The sequence below is a fragment of the Malus sylvestris genome, chromosome 7 (assembly GCF_916048215.2).
Source record: "Malus sylvestris chromosome 7, drMalSylv7.2, whole genome shotgun sequence".
Lineage (NCBI taxonomy): Eukaryota > Viridiplantae > Streptophyta > Magnoliopsida > Rosales > Rosaceae > Malus > Malus sylvestris.
The window spans coordinates 19,820,670-19,840,650 of NC_062266.1; the positions used below are offsets into that span (position 1 = coordinate 19,820,670).

A 19,981-nucleotide genomic window follows, 5' to 3' on the forward strand; every position below is an offset into this window, starting at 1 on the left:
AGTTGTTAAACCATATGTTGTGACTCATTTTGAAACTTATTCCCTTTTGTTTCATCAACTTGTCCATATGCTTTGTTATTAGCATGTTCTCATAAAAGAGAATGATGGACAACTCCTAACATATAACCATTTTATGCTAGGTTGACGAAACCAACATTCAAAGACTATTCTTTAAATGTTACACAACATAGAATTTTAACGATTGAAGAGCTTGAGTCCTTTTAACAATTAAAATTACAAACTCTTAGTAATAGTCAAGTACTATTATTCTTTATACAACTATAAACCATTCACATTCAAGTTTATTTCCATTTTCACACCTCCCACTATTTCTCATGACTTTAATGAGAAATCATTTCATACATTCAAAATGTATAAAAGTGGATTATATTGGTAGAAGACATTGTGTAGTAGCTTTGAAACATTTCAAGCTTATTTGTTTCATTCTTCACTAAGTTTAATGTCTTGTTATTTAAGTGACTAAAGTCTTTAAACCTTTTATAGATTTAGACACTTCTTTCTTGGTTTAATCACTAACACCATTGACATTTTAAAACAATTTTAAGAATGCCCAATTAATTGTTCAAAACTACTAATTGAATCAAGAGTGATCTTGATCATTGTGTTTCAAGTGATAACCACATAAGAAACGTTTTTCTTATTACTTATATCATTGTAATGTGATCTTCCTTTTCTTCAAGAAAGGATTCTCTAGACTTTTGTCAATTCATATAGAACTCATAAGTAGACAAATGGAACCAAATCTAAAGATTCATTGTATCCTTTTATGTCCTACATGTGAGATCTATCCATAATTGATAAATCTAAAGTTTGGTTTATCACATTACAATTAAGTGATATAACTCTTGTATCTCATCTAGGATACAACAAGACAATTTTCAATTCATAACACTACTTTAAGGAAATAGTATATCAAAAAGGCATACTTCACATTACATTAATATGATAGTTCAAACATTCATAATGTTTAATACAAAAGGTATTAGCTCTATACATTTAGAGACTAATATAAATGTCTTTATACATTTAGGCACTAATAGTGGCCTTCCATCAAATGAAGCCATATAATTAGTTCTTAACAAAATAAGAAAGTTTTAAAGACAATCTTTAAATGCCTAACAAAACTTCCTAAGTAGTAAGCAAGAATCATAGTGGCCGAACCCTTCTCCATATTTTCTTTGCTTGTCTTTCTTCTACTTGGCTTCTCCACCTATATACAATTATACAAGTGATTAGCTCTTTATATCAAATATAAATATTTAGAAGATCTAACATTTAGAATTGAAGATAAGGACATAAACCATACCTTGTGGCTTGTCCTTAAGAGTTGCAAGGTATAACCTGCAATTCCTCTTCCAATGCCCCTCCTTTCCACAGTGGTGGCAAGTCCCTTTGGGCTCCTTTGCCTTCTTTTTCCTCACTCCTCCTTTCGGCTTAGGAGTGGGGGACTTCTTCTCCTTCCCTTTGCCTTTGCCTTGCGACTTGGCCTTGGAAGAGGATGGTTTGTTGTAGGCTACTGCAGCAGTCCCTACAACGTTCTCTTTCTTCATAGTCTTCTCGGCGGTTACTAACATGTTTAGTAACTCGGAGAGAGTGCTATCCATTTTATTCATGTTGTAGTTCATTACGAACTGCGAGAATGAATCAGAAAGAGAAGCCAATATGAAGTCCTGGGCCAATTCCCCGTCAAGTGGAGTACCAAGGTTCTCCAATTGTTCAATGAATCCTATCATCTTCAGTACATGTTGATGCACTGGAGCCCCCTTGACCATCTTGGTCTTCACAAGTTCACAGACAGTGCTAAAGCGACGGTTGCGCGTCCCTTCACCATATAACTCCGTAAGATGGAGTATTATGGAAGATGCACTGTCCATGCCCTCGTGCTGTCTCTGTAGCTCCTCATTCATGGAAGCCAACAGATAGCACTTGGCTTGTGTATCATCCTCAACGTGCTTGTCATACTTAGCACGTTCATCCTCAGTGGCGTCAGGGCCAAGAGGTATGTGAGGTGGAGCCTTGTCTAGTACGTAAACAATCTTCTCCAAGGTTAGGAGAATCTTGACATTACGATACCATGATGGGAAATTGTGCCCCTCTAGGCAATGTTTGTCGAGTATTTTCGCGAGTGTGCTTCCAACCATATCTATATACATAAACAAATAAAATAATTAGATTGATTGTTGATTAAGTCAAACGATTTGGGTCTTTAAACCGAATGACACCACCCACCATTTTTGGCAAATTCCATATCCCCCATAATGGAATCCGGGAGATTTCAAAGAAAGCTCCTAGCGGGTTATGGGAGGCTCACTATTACCAAGCCCACCTCACGATGATACGATGTTTGGCTAGCAACAATAATAATGAGAGGGTACAATTACCCATTCACAACAACCTCTTGTGATTACCCATCTTTTTGGCCTCTAGAAAATAATACCTCACGATGATACGATGTTGGCATTATGTTTCTTAGTTAAGTTCTTTCCCACCATGCCGGTTTAGCTAGGGGTTCAAGCATGACCTCACGATGATACGATGTTGGCCATACTCGTTGCCTACCTTAACCTCATCAAATGTTTTAAATAAACTCCTCCTGACTATAAGCATGCACTTTGTCACTTCCCCATGATAGGGTGAAGGCGGTGTACAAGTCATAAACGCTTGGAGCCTACCACGGTGGAAGGCCACGAAAAAGTGTTCTAAGCACTCTTACGCTTTCAACTTAATATTGTTTGGTTGAGGGATTTTAAGGTCTCATCAATTTTATTTATTTAATCATAATCAAATAAATTGTCCTATTATAACTACTAGTCCAAAGTTAATGAAATTAGTAGCATATGATATCCCCACTATTCGTTTTCAAAAAACAAATCAATATCAAAACATTTTTCAAAATATTGGAGATATATATAACTACTAATTGTATTCATTATAGTCTAGTAGCGTATGATACTCCCACTATTTGTTTTAAGAAAAAACAAATCAATATCAAAAACGAATTTTTCAAATATTGGAAGTAATTACTACTACTACAGTTTTTGCATTCCTTTGAAATTGGACTTTATAGTTATCTTAGGCTCTTGGATGACCATGGACTTATTAGGTTATTGCAACAACGAGCCATCATTGTTGAATATAAACTCGGGGAGGTTGTGTCAATTTAATTACGTGCTTATCAATCCAATTAAAACCATTTTCATTGAGCCATTAGAAATGAAAGACAATCATTCATTGCTAATTAGGGCATTGGACCCTTTTAATCTTTAATCTCATGTCAAACCCCTCTTTTAGTTATGTCTCCTTTACCAATAGTTAAAGAAACTCTAGTCTAGCACTAGAGGGAATCCACTAACGAATAGAGATTAAGAAGTAATAAGAATTACAAACCGATTTGTACAAATTCCTATAAATTACATATACTAAAAGGGGAGAGAAAGATTAACGTCAAACGTGACAAGGTCCAATTAAACAGTAATTAAAACACATTCCCAAGGTTCAAACAATTTGATTTTAGCGCCTTATCATATAGCTCAATTATCGTTTAAGGCATAAGTCCAAAGTCATCCATTTCATAACTACTTAAACACATTTAAATAATCATTAGGGAATGCAACATAAACATTTAGATTTAGTGCATATGGGCATAATAGTATTATGAGTTTAAACAACTAACAAAATTAAAATCAAATATTTTAACTTTCTAGTTAGTAGGGGCCTAAATGTAATTATGAAAAGTTAGGGGTAAAACCGTAAATATTTCAAAGTAAATATCAACTTTTCAAAGATTACAAAATAGCCCCACAAGTGGATAAATCCACTAGGGAGGCCGGCCACTAAATGGAGATGGGAGGTCTCTTACACAATCTTACACAACATGCATTAAAAGCCACATTATGTAAGAAAAATTAAATTTTGCTTGTCACTTGGTTTTGCCATTAAAACTTAGGTGAGATGGGTGATGGAAATCCTCCTAGTCAAGTCTAGGGTTTTAATAAGTTTTAATATAGTTATGGATGGTAAGAACATCACCCAAAACCATAAAACCATGCATGAAAACCATATAAAACCATTTTCACCCAAAACCCAATTATGAACACCAAGAACAAAACCATGAACACTTTTTCAAGATTTGTGTATTCTTGGTGATTTTTCAAACCCAAAAACAAAAGTGACAAGAACACTTCTTTTAAGCTTTAATAGGATGTGTGAGTGGTTTACAATAAAACACAAACACAACCCAAAACCACCCCCAAAACCGTGCCTACCCTTTTGAACAAAACCCCAAATTTTGTTCATGACTTATTCTTCATTTATGCATACAAAACAACTTTTACATGCATATCTTTTTCAACTCTTGATTTACATTTTTCAACCATTGAAAAACAAAAGACAAACATACTTTTAAATGAAGAAATAATATGTCAAACTTGTCTTAAACTCATTTTTCATTCATGCATACAAAACACTTTTGCAAACATATCTTTCTCAACTTTTGACTAACATTTTTCAACTATTGAAAAACAAAAGACAAACATACTTTGAATGAAACAATAAATATGTCATGCATAACATTAATACCCATATGCATAAAATCCAAAAGGACACATTAAATATAAACCATTGGCTCTGATACCACTTGAAGGGAAATTTATGAGATTTCTAGAATGGGATTTCATAATGACTATCATGCATATTCAAATCAAATTTAATATACGAAAGCAGCGGAAGCATTTATAACATATTATCAAAGCTATAGTCATGCAAATCCCCTTCAAGGTTCATAGGTTTATATATAATGCATCAAAACATTTTAAAGAATCAAGAACAAGGTGAAGGTTAGTCTTATACCTCTTGATCTAGACTTGAGACCAATGATGGACCACCTCCAAGCCCTTTGCTCCTTGAAATCCTTGAGCCTAGCTTCCCTCCTTGCCTCCTCCACTTTGTTACAATGAGTGCTCCTAGGTTCTCTTCAAGTTTCCAAAGTAGGAAACCTCTAAAGATCATCACCCACTAGTGTAGTGAGAAGGATGAAGGAATAACCAAAAGGGTGTAAGAGAGGTTAGTAAAAACCCCCTTTGGTGGCCGGCCTTTGTGTAGTTTAGAGAGCTCTTTTTCTTTTGCCTCTTTGTTGTTTTAACACACAAAAACCCTAATGAACTTTATCTCTATAAAGTTGCTTATATAGACAAAAGAAACCTAGTCAACACTTGACTAATTTTCTCTCCTTCCCCACTAAATATGGCCGGCCCTCTTTGTGTTGTTTGGGCTTTGGGCTTTCATTTATTTCAAGTCATCCAATGCTTGAATAAAAGCCCAATGGGTTTAGGCCCAATGGGCCCAATTAAACCCGAACGTTTCTTTAAGCCCAAAACGATCTTTATCGCTTTTATGATTTCTTTAGACTTTTCTAAATTAATCACAACACATAATTAATCCAATTAATTGTTTCCATCATCCATTAGTTACTCACCACAATAGTGTTTTGGTGAACAATCTTTTAGGTTCTAATTAGCAAGGCAGTGAGGTGATTGGCATCAATCCAATTGCTTATATTTAATTCAATCACTTAGTGAATTAAAACCTCATTTTAATTCACCTTTCTTCTTTGATGACTACATTTAATCATCTAGAAGAACTCACAAGCTATGAGTGACATCTAACCATATGTCATAGCTACCCAAGCTAATGTAGAAGTTTATTCGAAGAACCTAGTCAGTTGGAATTACAATGTAATTCAATCCTTCTCTAATACAATACTCTCAATCACATCATTAGGGTATGGGTATATCATGTCAAACCCCTAATGTGATTATTCCTTCATATATGATTCATTTGAGTCGTATAGGAACACTTTCCTTTCAATACGCTCGATACTTCGGCCGAAGATTCCCGAATCATATCTTAGAGTATTCTTCCTCTCTTATCGAGGATTAGAGATTCCTTGTTGCGCATACACTTGCCTTCATGACTAAGTGGCTTAACCCCAATTATGCCGTGGACACCCTCGAATGGGGAGACTTTGACATAATCAAAGATTAAGTACTTAACCACAAGACAACGACGATGCCTCAGGTCTAAGGATTACTTACATCTTTCCAACCATTAGAGTTACTTGCTTGACATGTGAGTATACCTCCATGCAAGTACTCTCGTTCGATTGTGTTCAGTGAACTCATTCCCCTAATGAGCACCTACATACTTGTCTTAGTGTCACAACACGAATGGGATGAGACTTTCCATCCTTCCAATTGAAGCAGACATAGTATGTACCGGTCTACGCATTGTCAGTATCCATCCGACAATCCAACGACCAGGAACCTTTTTGGACACAATGGTTATGTGAAGAAGGTCTTTGTAGTCTAACATCATTAGATTACTTCTTCAATCGATCCATTGTCCATGGATACACTATTTAGGACATATATCGTTAATTGAGATAGTCCTAATTCGTGTCTTTGCCATTTGATGTATAAGAATCATCCATACATCGATTCATTTGTCCTGAAAGATTTCTTCCAAAGATTGACTTTCAGGGCATATTTCCAACAAAACTGACATACAAGATTTACAACAAAGCTGAGATCTAGCCTTGTCCAGGTTAGGTATTGAAGAGCACCCGCCAAAGACCTATACTTGGAGGCATTATCAAGAAGAGAATAATCATGATCGAGTTTGGAAGTGCTGAGTGGTGTGCTATAGGGTTTAGCACCAACCATTTTGGCTTTAGTGAGCAAATCTAGAATGTATTTTGTTTGTGATAGGAAAATACCAGTAGAAGATCGTTTGACCTCAAGGCCAAGAACATAGTGTAAAGGACCAAGATCCTTAATCGAGAACAAAGTGTTGAGCTGTTTGATCACAGTTTGACAATCAACGGATGAAAGACTAGTGACTAAAATGTCATCCATATACACGAGAATAAAGACCAAGGATTTGTCCTTTTTTGACAAAGAGAGAGTGGTCACTGGGAGAGCCAACAAAGCCAAAGGAATGAAGAGCAGCATGTAACTTATCATACCAGGCTCGAGGAGCCTGTTTTAGACCATATAAGGATTTATGAAGCTGACACACATGAGTTTGCTTGGTTGAGTATTCAAATCCAAGAAACTGCTGCATAAAAACAGTTTCAGAGAGAGTGTCATGCAAGAATGCATTGCTAACATCGAGTTGGTTAAAAAACCAATCAAATTGAGCAGCCATGGTGAGTAGGATTTAGATTGTCACAGGTTTAGCCACAGGGCTAAACGTTTTAGTGTAATTGAGGCATTCCTAGTGGTGAAAGCCATTGGCAACCAGCCAGGCCTTGTATCGATCTATCAAGCCATTAGGTTTTCGTTTGATGCGAAAAATCCATTTGCAGCCTACTATGTTCTGAGAAGAATGATGTGGAACAAGAGACCATGTTCTAGTATTTAGAAGAGCATTGATCTCCTCATGCATTGCCCAGCGCCAATGTGGGTGTTTAGAAGCTTGTAGATAGGTTGTAGGAATATAATCCAGTGACAAATGAGATGGAAGAAGATGTTTAGTGGCAGTAAGAGCTTTAAGCTTGTAGATACCTGACTTAGATCGGGTTTTTATAGGGTGATTGTTAATTGGAGTTATGACAGGGTTGCTTAGTAAAAAACCTGAGGAAGGAATTGGTGAGGAAGTGGAAGTTGATTGAGGTATAAAGTGAGATGAGGATGAGGTTGGTACAGGTAAGATAGGTGGGGAAGGCATGTTAGGATTGAAGGTAAAGGTTAAGGTTGATAGTATGACATGAGATAAAATAGGAGAATTATGGTGAGGGATAGGAGAGTGAGGATGAGGTTGATGAAATGGAAAAGTACCCTTATCAAAGAGCACATGTCGAGAGATATAAATTCTCCCTGTGATGGGATCAAGACATTTGTACCCCTTATGATTGAGACTGTAGCCCAAGAAAACACGAGATTTACTTTTGGGATCCAATTTTGAAGAGGAATAAGGCTTCAACCATGGAAAACAAAGGTAGCCAAAAACCTTCAGTGTGTTATAAGAAGATACCTTCTTGAATAGAGACTCCCATGGTGAACAATGAGTAAGAGTAGGCAACCTGTTGATAAGATAAATAGAAGTAGCAAATGCTTCAACCTAATAGTGATAAGGAACTTTAGATGCTGCCAAAAGGGTCCGTGCAGTTTCCACAAAATGTCTGTGTTTACGTTCTGCACACCCATTTTGTTCCAAGGTGTGTGGACAAGAAAGTTGATGTTGGATACCATACTTGGCCAAGAAATTAGAAAAGAGGTTGCTCATGAATTCACCACCAGAATCAAATCGTAAAGCAATAATCTTTGTACATAGAACGTTTTCAACCAAGGATTTATATTGCATGAAGATGGAGAGTACATCAGACTTGTTCCTCAGATGATAAAACCAACAGTATCTGGTAAAATCATCCACAAATATGAGATAATACCTAAAACCACCATGAGATTCTATAGGAAATGGACCCCAAACATCTGTATGAATGAGTTCTAGTGGTTTCCTTATGGTACAAGTAGTAGATGCAAAAGGTAGACTAGAGCATTTTCCTAATGCACAATCTGAGCAAAAGGATTTATTTACATTCTGTACAATTAAGATACAAGACTAGAAGCTAGTTTATTGATAATATTGGCTGAAGGGTGACCCAATCGACTGTGCCAAAGGTTCCTTGAAGCTTTGGTGGTAGCAGTGAATGCTTGCTGCTTATCATCAATTTGAGAATAGTGATGAAGTGGATAGAAACCATGTTGGACAGGACCTTTAAAACGCATCCTCCCCAAAGAAAGATCTTTCACAGTGAAGTGAAAGGGATAAAGATACATAGAACAGTGATTATCAATTAAGAATTGATTTGCAGAGAGTAGATTGTGTTTTAAAGCAAGCACATATAACACATTCGTGAGTGCAAACTTGCTATGTGAAGTAGTAATAGTAGAAGAGCCAGAATGAGTGATAGGCAAACCTTTGCCATCACCAATATACACTTGTTCAAGGCCTGTGTAAGCATCATGATTCTGGAGATTAGCATAGTTGTTGGTCATGTGAGATATAGCTCCGAAGTCAACAATCTATGTAGGAGATGGAGTAGAGGCACTAGCAATCAAGGCCGATTGAGAGGACTTGCCATTGTAGTGAAGATCCATACGATGAGGACAATCGCATACTTCATGGTCAGGTTGACGACAAATTTGACAATAGAGTTTTCTATTGGATGAAAAATTAGACCGAACTCCACGATTATAATTTTGATTATTGCCCCAAGGGAATGATTGAACCTCTAATTATTATTGTGCCTGAAGTTTCCACGATTGTTGTTGGTGGTGCGATTGAAATTACGCTCCATTCCACAGCTTAAAGTGTTGAAGGAAGATGTATTCTTAGCAACATAGCCTTGAAAGGTGGAGTTAACAGGTAGAGGAAGAATACCAGTGGAGGTGTTATAAGCCTGAAAAGATGACACCGGTGCACTCTCTGCTTGCGATTATTCAGTTGGATTTCTTTGCTAAGAAGCAAACCATGTAACTCATCAATTGTTGTGGAACCAAGGTGAAACTAAATGGCATCCACAAAGAAATCAAATTCTGGAGGTCAGCCGTGAAGAATTACAGAGATTAATTTAGAGTCTTCCACCGAAGCACCAGCACTAGCTAAAGCATCAGCAATTTCCTCGGTGCGTTGAAGATATTGAGCCGGAGTGAGATCGCCTTTGGTGAGGCTTCGAAGGCAAGATTGGAGTTCATGAATGTGAAAGTGTGAAGTGACGGCAAGACGCAACTCTAATTTGGCCCATAGATCTCGAGCTGAGGAAACTCCAACAGTGTAGGGAATTCGGGATTCAAAGAAAGTTGAGTTGAGCCAAATGAGAATGTTTTGATCATTCTCAAACCAAGCAACATACTCCGGATTTAGGCTGCGATTTCCTAAATAATCAGTCAGAAATTGAGGCAGCGCCGGCGAAGAACCATAAATCAAACATGTGAGATTATATCGATGGAAAATTGGAGCAAAGAGAGCACTCCATGTCAGGTAATTGGTAGTAGTGAGCATAATCGGAACCATGGAGCCGATGTTCTAAATGGTAATTGAAGCAGAATTCGAGGAATAAAGGTATAAGGATGCAGGCGGAGGAAAAGTCTGAGAATCCGATGTTGAGGACGGAGAGGCGGTGGCCGCCATGGCCAAAAGGAGAGAGAAGAACTCAGAGACGATCAAGAACAAAAAATTTCACGATCGGAGAGTAGCAAGATCGAAGATGATTAATCTGCAAGAAGGCACGGAAAGAAGCTTGTAGCAGAGAGAAGCGGGAAAATTGGGGATCGAATAGAGAGAAGTCGTGAGACGTCAACAAGTGATACCATATTGAGAAAAGATATTTTCATTCCATTGAATGAATAAGTTACAATCTGAGTATATATATACACAAATTGTGTAGGCTAACTAAATCATAACAACTAACAATTTTCCTTAACCTCTAAGTATTATCCCTAGATTATGCATTTACAATATTGCCCTTAATAGAGGGAATGTATGAGAATAGGAGGAAGGAGAATCCTACTCCATTTTTCTCACTAATTCTCGGTGAATGTGTAATTTAAAGTATGTGGAGAATACAGAGAAGATCTTGTTAGAGTAGGAAGAAAGAATCTTGTTGGGCAAAGAAAACAATGGACAACAGACCAAGCTCGACTGTAAATGACTAGAAATGCATACTAGCGTCTACCCTTTTTGGGCAAAGAAATTAGTGGCCAATGGTTTGAAAAATAAATTTGGAGAAGGGCTACTTTTAGTTTACCTTCTTTCTGTACATCCTATCTCTCTCTAGATTGAAAAGTATGAAAGATTCAGAAATGTTGATTTTATGCAGATCCTACAATTATTTGATTCTGGATGGTTTGGTAATCACTGTTGCCATTTAATATTAAGGTCTAGTAGTATTTCTCTTCATTTGTAAGTGAAATGTATTAGGTTCAATTCTCGTCAAATGCAAGTTTAAACTATATTATTGCTAGCCCATTATGAAACTAAACAGTAAACCCACATATTTTTCTTAGTGTAAATAATATCGTTTGGTAAAACAAAACAAAAACAAAAAAACAAAACAAAGTTGAGGCCAAGATTGACTTTTCCATGAACAATATTATAAATAGATCAACGTTGTTAACCCCAAGAAACGGCTACATTAAGCTGTATCAATGACATCAACCAAATTCACATATAAATTCTCTACACTTAGACCAATATACCCTTCTCAACACCTTCCCAATAGACTAGCAAAATACCCCGAACAGCCGAACATATCTCGTCATCTGTCAACCGAAAATGACCACAATACCCTTACCCACAAGGCTCATCACTTCTTGTACATGGACTCCACCTTCCCGTCATTTCCTCCCAACAGCAAATACTTATCCTTCCTTGTCAATCCGGTGCGCTCGAACCCCAGCACATCCCCCAACACCTTCTGCACGTAATTCGCCACCTCAATCGACGACTTCCCGGCCTTGCACGACATGTCGTCCGGCAACCGGTCCAGAAACGTCGCCTCGTACGTCGGCCTCGGGTTCATGAAAAAGAAGTACGGGTCCCAGAACTTGACCCCGCGGACGGTGGTCCCGTAGAACATGCTCTGCTTGCAGTCGACCGCCACGGGGACGATCCTATCGCTCATCTCTGCGAACAAAGCACTGAATCGCAGCAGGAACGGCTCGCGACACGTGGTGCCCTCAGGGCACACCACGAGGTCCCCCTTTTGGAGGAGCGACGACAGTCGTGCTGCGTCGGCCTCGCGATCGCGAGTCAAAGCGACGGTCGGGATTGGAGATAGGAACCGGGAGAGGCGGGACACGCTGTACGACACGCAGGAGACTTTGCGGCCGAGCGCGATGGCGATGATGATCGGGTCAAGCGCCGAGCGGTGGTTGCAGACGTAGAGGTTTCCTGGGGTGCCGGGGGAGGGCGGCGGGGGACGCTTGCCGCGGATTTTGAGCTTGATCCCGAGCATTGCGTACGTGTAGGGGACGATGCGTTCGGGGAGAGGGAGGTTGATGTACACACGCATAATGCATAGGATGAAGCCAAATGGCAGCCAGAGATAGGTTAAGATGGCGTTGAGTGGGTCCGGGCGCTGCACTAGGCGTCCGTCGTGGAAAATTATTTGGTTTTTGAGACGGTTCTTTGAAATTGGACGGGCTGATTTGTTGGGCGGCACCATGTAACCCTCCTGCTCAATATTGATCCGAACAAACATGGTGAGCAAAAATGTACCAAACGTAATTCCATAGTAATCGAGAGTTTGCATTTCACCAGAAAATAACAATGATACTCGTAATATCCGGCATATGAAATATCAAGAATGTCGTTAAGTAAATGATTTTTTTCATGTCATGAATGTGTAATGTGTTAGAAGCTGTTATTCGCGGGGTTTACTCGATGTTTCGAACTACCAGATATTTTGAGTTTTTAACACGAAAAGTCATCAAAAACTTTAGTTTTAATCAAAATGACAAAATAAAGATGTAAGAAAATGATGTCACGATTGATTTTTCATGATAAAAATATCCTTAATGTTAAAATAAACAGCACCAAAATGTTTCATTAAGATTCCCAATAAATCTTTGGTAAAAACTACAAAATCAAGATTCTTAAAACGCTAATAATATCTTATCTTTTACTTCGTAACACCATAAATTTTGCTTATTTACACTAAAAAAATGTCATTTAACAGTGCCAATGACAACTGCCTTACATTTCATGAATGGGTACTTTATTCTTTTAGGAGAGTGCTAATCACACTTATTTTTACCATCTACACACCCTGTTAATTTTTTGATATTATTCTTTAATTCATTGACTAAAAATTAAAAAGAATATGAGAAGTAAAAATAATTGTTTAAAGGCTAAATAACACTACTCTTTTTTTTTTATATAATGTCAATAACAACTACCGATATATGTAATGTAATTTATTAAAACGCTACATATATAGTTGTGGAGTACTAGAAATGTAACAATTGAACATAATAAGAGGTCACGGAAAGTAGGATGGCAAAAAATTTGCCTCTATATATTTTTGCATCCAAAAGCATGATTGCCTTAATTATCTTATTTAGCTTTTGCTAGCGCGCCATAATTTCTTGACTTGACCACACCACACAGGGATCAATATTTTAGCTGGCAGGTAGTTGGGGATGGTTAAGATTATGGTGGGTCCCATGATTTTACTACAACAAATTAACTAAAAAATAACAATAATTAGATTAAATTGCCAAGTACCCATACCTTGCAAAGTGACATGTAGTCATGATCGGAGCTCCGATCGCCGATCCCGAGATCCGGCACTTCGTCGCCGAACTCCTTCAGAACCGCCAACCGCTTCAATTTTCCCACCAAAACCCCGGGCTTCTTCACGAACCCGGTCGCCTTCTTCGTCTTCGGATTCACTTCGATCTCCGTCCCCAGCACCTTGTCCCCACCCAAAAAGTCCTTCACGAACGGCTCCACCATCACCGTCGGATTCGCCGTCACCACCACCTTTCTCTTGCATTTGTCGAACACCTCGAAGCTCTCCGCCCTCACATCCGCCGCGTAAAACCTAACAATCGTTTCATAAATTCAGAATTAACATTTCAAATTAAAATATTTACGTGACACGAGAAAGATAGATATACGAATACATCCATATAATTTTACTGTACCGGGGGAGGACGGCTCGGGAGGCGAGCTCGATGTCGCGGATTTTGAGGCCGGAGAAGGAGATGAAGATGAGGATCTGGATGCCGACGGCTTCGGAGAAGAAGAAGTAGGAGACGATGACGAGCGGGAGGGAAAGGAGGAGGACAAGGCCGCGGAGGAGGCTTCCGGCTTCGATAGCCACCAGCATGAAGTAAGGGAAGGAGCTCCGGGAGATGAGCAGCGTCCCGTCCAGGTCGGCAGCGATCGACTCGTACGACGCCGTTTCGCCCACGTTGCAGGCCGCGATCGACGGGAAGCTCCGCCGTTGCTTCTGCGACGACATGGTCTCTCTCTCTCTTACTAGAAAGCAACGCGTTTGTTCCGTTTGGCTAATTTTTGGAGTGAGGAGTGGCGTGAGTGAGAGGGAGAAACTAAGCGGGGGTTTTAAATGAGGGTGGTGGGAAGGAAATTACCGTGGTACCCCTAGTGGTTCTAGTGAAATTAATTAACGCTGTAAGCATTTTTCATGATTTTGGCTGGAAATATGGTTGGGTTTTGACTTTGGAGGTATTTTGTTTTTTTTTTAAACGGAATAACTGATAGTAAATCATAATTATCTACTCTTTTCAGATTCGGAGAGACTATAGAAATTTCAAACCCGAAACCTCTCATACTTTGGAGTTGAATATATGCGATAGTGTTAAATGTCTGTTATTTGCTGTATTTTGTTTCCTTCGTAAATTAATTATTGTTTGCTTAATTATGGACAAATATAGAATGACAATTAAATGAACAGGGAAGACAGTCGAATGCGTTACCTACGTAATGACAGTTAAATGAAAGAATGCATGGATCGGTAAGCAAATTGAGATACAAGCGGGTAATCAGTTCAATTTATTAGTAAACAGAGATAATTGGAATGTTCGTCTTTAATTTTTAGTTGTATTGGAGCTTTGGTTTATGAACTACAAGTTTGTGAGTACAAGTCTCTCAATATTAGTCCTATCGAAGCTTTGGTCTATGAACTACTTATATGCGAGTATTCATTCCTAAACTTGTCACAATATGAAGCAATAGTCATTTTTAGTAACTCTGTTTAGGACCTCGGCCAATGTCGTTAAAAAAAATGCTTGCATGTTAGGGTAGGCATTTTCAGCAAGAAAAAAAAAATGATGCAACCATTTATAAAATTAAATTAAATTCCCCACATGCTAGTTATGTGATCGGTTTTATGAGAGTGATGTCGTATGTAAGAGTTGTATCTTGTATGCTACAAAAAATTCATTTGCTAGGTCACACAATGCAGTTCAACAACATACAAAATGGGAAAAAATAATAATCCGGACACATTTTAAAAAGTGGTTGATGGCAAACATTGTTGTGCAACAAAGTTTTTCAACATAACAATCAGATGTTTGATGATGTGCAAGTTTGGCGACGGATGTTTCATTCTTCATGAAGAATAATATTTCTCTTCAAGTAAAGGATAGTTAGTTTAAGGACTCGTGTAATGTTAAATCTAAAACAATGAGGAGGATTTGAACTTGAGTGCAAATGAGCAAAAACGTACTGCTCCAGCCAATTGTCATAATCAACAGTTGCTCGATAACAAATTAGGTCAACTAAGTAAATATAATTAAAGTATGAATACCTTAATTCATTCCAACGAAAAATAATAATTTGTGCCATTTTTATTATTATTTTAATATGACGATATTCTAAATTACTTTTATTTATGAAAAAAAATATTCGACCTAAGCGACAACACTGCCTTTGCAGCTCATCTAGATTTGCCATGTAATTGACTTTGTGGAGAAGAAAATTGTGTCCCAAGAAATTAAATGCAGGAAGCATAGAGGACACAGAATTTCGTTGGAGGTTGGATGATCAGTCCCAGCAAATATTAATAATATCTTCAGGGTGTTGGTTGGAGTAGGTGAAGTCTTGAAGGGGTTAAATGATTATTTCAGCTCTGCTTTTTATTGGTGGCCATGCTTTTCCCATTCGTATTTGTTCCATCTATCTTATCAATCTGTCTCAACTTCTGTGATTGCGTGCAAGGTTTTAATTTTAGGACTTGTTTGGTTGCCTAGAAAAGTTTTGCTACCTTATATTATGTGTAAGAATGTTGTTAAATTCATTGTTTATGAGGAAAACCATCCATTAGGTTAAGGATAATACTTACATATTCCCATGTGGTGATGCACATATCTTCGTATTCTATATTTGCAAATGATGTATCTTGACTAAATAAAATTAACGATCGAAATCCTTAGGTTAATAGCAATTGCCAATACATGATATTTTCAGCTATAGGAAAGGAAATGATAAGCTCTTTTGATTTCCTATCTGTTTCTGGTCATTTATGTTCTTGTTTTCTTATGGGCATCCAAAAAGAAAAAAAGTTTCTTTATTATTTTTAAGGGCATCTTTGGGACTACCCTTAAAACTGTAAATGAATCGCTTACGAGTATAAGTACTTCATACGAAAGCAATCTCAAACGAGCCGTTATTCTCTTCTGTCTCGAGTATATCGTTTATCACTCTCACCAGTAATATTTTCCTTTATACTCCTTTTTCTAGAAAAAGAAATATTCTTTTGTCAAATAATAAAAAATGTTAGAAGTGCTGATAGAAGTTGATTGTTATTAAATGTGTAATTTATTAGCTGCTATTATTTGGTGGACTTGATTAAGGTAGAAGGTGACAGCGTTGAACCAAACATTGACTCTAAACAATTGTGTTTCTAGTACCTTTAATATCAAACACAGTTAAAACACCTCAACAACTTTTTAATCGAAATCAATGGTGGAAATGACTTTTATGACCAATGAGAATCGAATACTGATAGTGGGTGTAGGATTAAACGGAACTTGCGATCATTCATGTGTAGGCGATTGATCGTATGATAGCTCGAGGTGCTACAAGTTCAGTAGTTACTAGTTAGTTTGCCTAACAATGTTGACAGAGATTTTTATGATAGGCTGAGCAGCCTTTCACCCGGGATGCATACTATATACACATTCAAGAGTAGCTGGATTCTTTCCGTCCTATCAAGCCATTCACCATGAGAGGCTTACATCGACACCAATGGTGACAGTATCTCAAGCCTGTCATCCGATATCATGTGCTTTAACGCATGGCATCACGTGATTGGTTGGTAAACAGCCACCTTAGCGTCCCCATTGGATGCAATCACACAAGTTCTCCATTGAAGTGTTCTACATTGTCCCTTCTTTAATAGCATACATATTCTTCCATCTTCAACAAGTTTGGATGCACGTCTGATAAATTAAATATGGTATGATTGATAACTAAGGATTTATACGAAATGAAACTGAAGCTCTATAAGAATTGAATTGCCCACACCGCTAATTAATTAGAAGAAGAAGTATCACTAGACCTAGAGTTGTTAGTCGCACCTTAAAACCAAGAGGTTAAACAGTTCAAACGCTGGAAATAACTATTATCGAGTAAGGCCTTACAAAAGAAGTTGCAAGTGAGCAAGAAGGAAAAGCAGTTCATAAAAATACACAAATCGGAAAATGTAACAATCAGATAACGTGATTTTCACAAATGTATAGCATTTCATCAACCTTCGATAAATGGTTGCGAAAGAAAACTATTTAAGAATCCTTTCCAATGCACTTGTCTAATACTTGATCAAAAGCTAAAGCCAATCAGTAAGAAATCTCAAGAACTAACGGACCAAAATTATTATCAAAAGATGGCACTTTGAGTTACCAGGAACCTCCTCCTCCTCTGAATCTCTCCTGCGCTTCAGCTACCTTCTCCTCTTGCAATTTCCTTACAAGTTGAATAATTTTGGGATTGTAAAAGCGGTCGCGAACATACTTCTTCTCCTCAGCTTGTATTTCCTTGATAGCGCTGGGATATGGGTTGGGAGGAGGCCTCTTCCCTTGAAGGTGTGCAATTTTCTTCAAGCGGGAATATGCCTTCTTCTTCTCTTTTCTCTCCATCCGGTATTCCATCTAAAAGACAATATGAAACAAACGTGAGAAAAAAATTTAGAAAGCACATACATACAGGGACAGGAAATCCAAATACATACATCGGCTACTGCCATTGCTTCTTCCTCAGAAACCCCTTGCTCTTTCAACTCAAGCACCCGCAAACCAAATATACGGGCTGGTGGAGGATCAAAAGAAGAAATCCTGTTCAAACATAATGGATAAGTTAATACATCTTGCGTTTTCTAATAAGAAGTTAATATGTCTTCCGGATTCATACAACACACTAAATCCTGAATTACTAACCACATCTATTAGCCAAGGATAAACTCATAACAAGACCCAATTGTTATTTGTAACGAGACCACAACTAATATGCTCACACACTTGATGGTAAACAACACATGAAATGGGATGTAAATGAACACCAAGTATTGGCATTGCAACAGAATACAAAGATAAATCATACTTTATGGCATCTTCATGTTTGGAATCTGGATGCTTCTGGAAAAACTTCTTTATGTAAACATCCTCTGGGAGAGTGATTTTCTGAATTGCATTTGCACGAGGAAATGTTACAGGCGGTGCCCTGAAAAAGCCACAATACATTACGTTTTTAACAACTAAATAAAAAGAAAAGGCATTACAAGAATAAAAGAATAGCGAGAAAGAGAGAGACAAACTTTTCCATGGCTTTGAGCCAAACAGGCTCGGCCTTGGCTAGGCCCTTCACCAGCTTTCTAGTTCTCGTAAGTAAATCTCCTTTCATGAACGACATAGTTGCCTCCCCTTGGGGATCTCCAAGCAATGATTTTTTTTTTTCTACCTAGAAACGAGAAAGCAGCCTCTCCCAGACCCTGCGTAAAGTGGGAGCTTTGTGCACTGGGTACGACCTAGAAACGAGAAAGCAGTAGATGAACTCAGCAGTGCAATACGCTGTTTGGTTGTCCATAGAAGATTAAGGATTCTTCGGTGTTTCCATAATGATATTACCTGTTACTAACCACGAAAAGAAGATAAACACAATTTTAATGTAGACTAAGCTATATTATATTTTCCTACAATATGTACATTATAAATCAAAGGGTTTACTAGGATTATCAAATTATGCAAGGCAATTTATGAAAATCTTTCTTTGCCATTACTAGGGAAACAATGTGCTGCTCCTAGTGATAACAAATCAAAAATTGAAAAGAACAAAAAAATATTCGGAATCAACAGAACAACCGAGTATTACAACAAATTAGAGGTTTAAAAATGTACCAAAAGAGTAGAATCTGTAATCCAAAGAACAAAAAAGGGAAGATGAACACCAGGAAACGATTTAAACATAGAACTGAATCATCAAAAGACGAATTCATCTTTTGAACTTGGATGACTTACAAATACTACAGCACAAGAAGAATTCCTTGAAAAACAAGTTCCATGGTCTACTAAACCCTATTTAAACTACCCCTGATATCAACTAACTTTTATGTTGGTACTAACAACAAACTACTTCACAGATATTCCAAAGATACACTAAGCACAAAAACCAGTTTAATCCATCATTAGTCAAAAACCCATCTAATTGATGTCAAATTAATCAAAATCCACCAAATCCCATATCCAGAATCCTAACAACAACTAAAATTTCAAATTTTTTAGTGAATTCGAGAGGAACAGGAACTACCCACTTCACCGAATTGTCTACCAAGATACCCAGATTGAAAAGAAAACAGTTATATTACTGGAAAGAAAATCAAAATTGGAGCTCTATACTATATGGGTTCTATTTGCTTAACATAGAATTGCATCGTAGCACAGGAGCAATTAACACAACAAAGCAGAAAGAGAGGTTGATTTGTGAGAATTACATACGCATCGGGAAGATTGAAACCAAATGAACAAAAATACATAAATTGAATTTACTGCTGGAAAAATACCGAGAGATTGAAAAGTCTGCAATTGCAGTGGAGGGTGAGTGGCGGTGTTACCTGGCAGTGGTGGCGTGAAGGCTGAAGACGGGCTGAGAGATGATGGAGAAATGTCGAGGTAGAACCGTACAAGTGGGAGAAGGGTGATGGGAGAGTTTGGGTTATTGGAGTTTGGGCTTTTGGGCGGGGTGGAATTGAAACTTTTGTTTTGGGCGCCTTGCCACCCAACTTCTCTTTTGTTTTATTTTATTTTATTTTATTTTTTTATAAAAAAGAAAAAAAAAGAAATTGATAGCGTCGTCACAGAAGTCCATCTTTTTGGGGTTCATAAAAACTCATAGAGGCAGTTGAGGCTTTGAGCCTTTCCTGATCACCATCATGTGATTC

At 37.8% G+C, this 19,981-nt stretch overlaps 2 protein-coding genes across 6 annotated transcripts; both read right to left on the reverse strand.

The window, feature by feature from the left end:
* Positions 1-11,152: 11,152 nt before the first annotated feature.
* Positions 11,153-14,139, reverse strand: LOC126628782 (probable glycerol-3-phosphate acyltransferase 8). The gene is made up of 3 exons (XM_050298616.1): positions 13,731-14,139; positions 13,315-13,627; positions 11,153-12,256 (listed from the first exon to the last, which is right to left on the reverse strand). The coding sequence occupies exons 1-3, from the start codon at positions 14,048-14,050 to the stop codon at positions 11,387-11,389; spliced, it is 1,503 nt and encodes a 500-aa protein (XP_050154573.1). The 5' UTR covers positions 14,051-14,139; the 3' UTR covers positions 11,153-11,386.
* A 3,068-nt stretch (positions 14,140-17,207) lies between these two features.
* LOC126628783 (uncharacterized) lies at positions 17,208-19,807 on the reverse strand. 5 transcript variants are annotated; one of them, XM_050298620.1, is made up of 6 exons: positions 19,655-19,800; positions 18,572-18,671; positions 18,362-18,504; positions 18,148-18,267; positions 17,780-17,882; positions 17,208-17,699 (listed from the first exon to the last, which is right to left on the reverse strand). In XM_050298620.1, exons 3-6 carry the CDS (start codon positions 18,454-18,456, stop codon positions 17,448-17,450), a joined length of 570 nt encoding a protein of 189 aa, XP_050154577.1. In that variant the 5' UTR covers positions 18,457-18,504; positions 18,572-18,671; positions 19,655-19,800; the 3' UTR covers positions 17,208-17,447. The 5 variants fall into 5 exon arrangements, with proteins under 5 accessions (XP_050154577.1, XP_050154574.1, XP_050154579.1 ...); XM_050298617.1 differs by having other exon boundaries at positions 18,362-18,500; positions 18,569-18,671; XM_050298622.1 differs by having other exon boundaries at positions 18,572-18,677; positions 19,655-19,795.
* Between the last annotated feature and the right edge of the window lie 174 nt (positions 19,808-19,981).

Excerpts from the sequence above, each read along its gene's own strand:
- LOC126628783 (XM_050298618.1), bottom strand. The coding sequence starts at position 18,456 with ATGTCGTTCATGAAAGGAGATTTACTTACGAGAACTAGAAAGCTGGTG. Across the intron at positions 17,883-18,147 it reads AAACATGAAGATGCCATAAA|GATTTCTTCTTTTGATCCTC; the intron begins GTATGATTTATC and ends ATGTTTGAACAG. Across the intron at positions 17,700-17,779 it reads AAGCAATGGCAGTAGCCGAT|ATGGAATACCGGATGGAGAG; the intron begins GTATGTATTTGG and ends ATTGTCTTTTAG.
- LOC126628782 (XM_050298616.1), bottom strand. The coding sequence starts at position 14,050 with ATGTCGTCGCAGAAGCAACGGCGGAGCTTCCCGTCGATCGCGGCCTGC. Across the intron at positions 13,628-13,730 it reads TCCCGAGCCGTCCTCCCCCG|GTTTTACGCGGCGGATGTGA; the intron begins GTACAGTAAAAT and ends AACGATTGTTAG. Across the intron at positions 12,257-13,314 it reads ACTACATGTCACTTTGCAAG|GAGGGTTACATGGTGCCGCC; the intron begins GTATGGGTACTT and ends AATATTGAGCAG.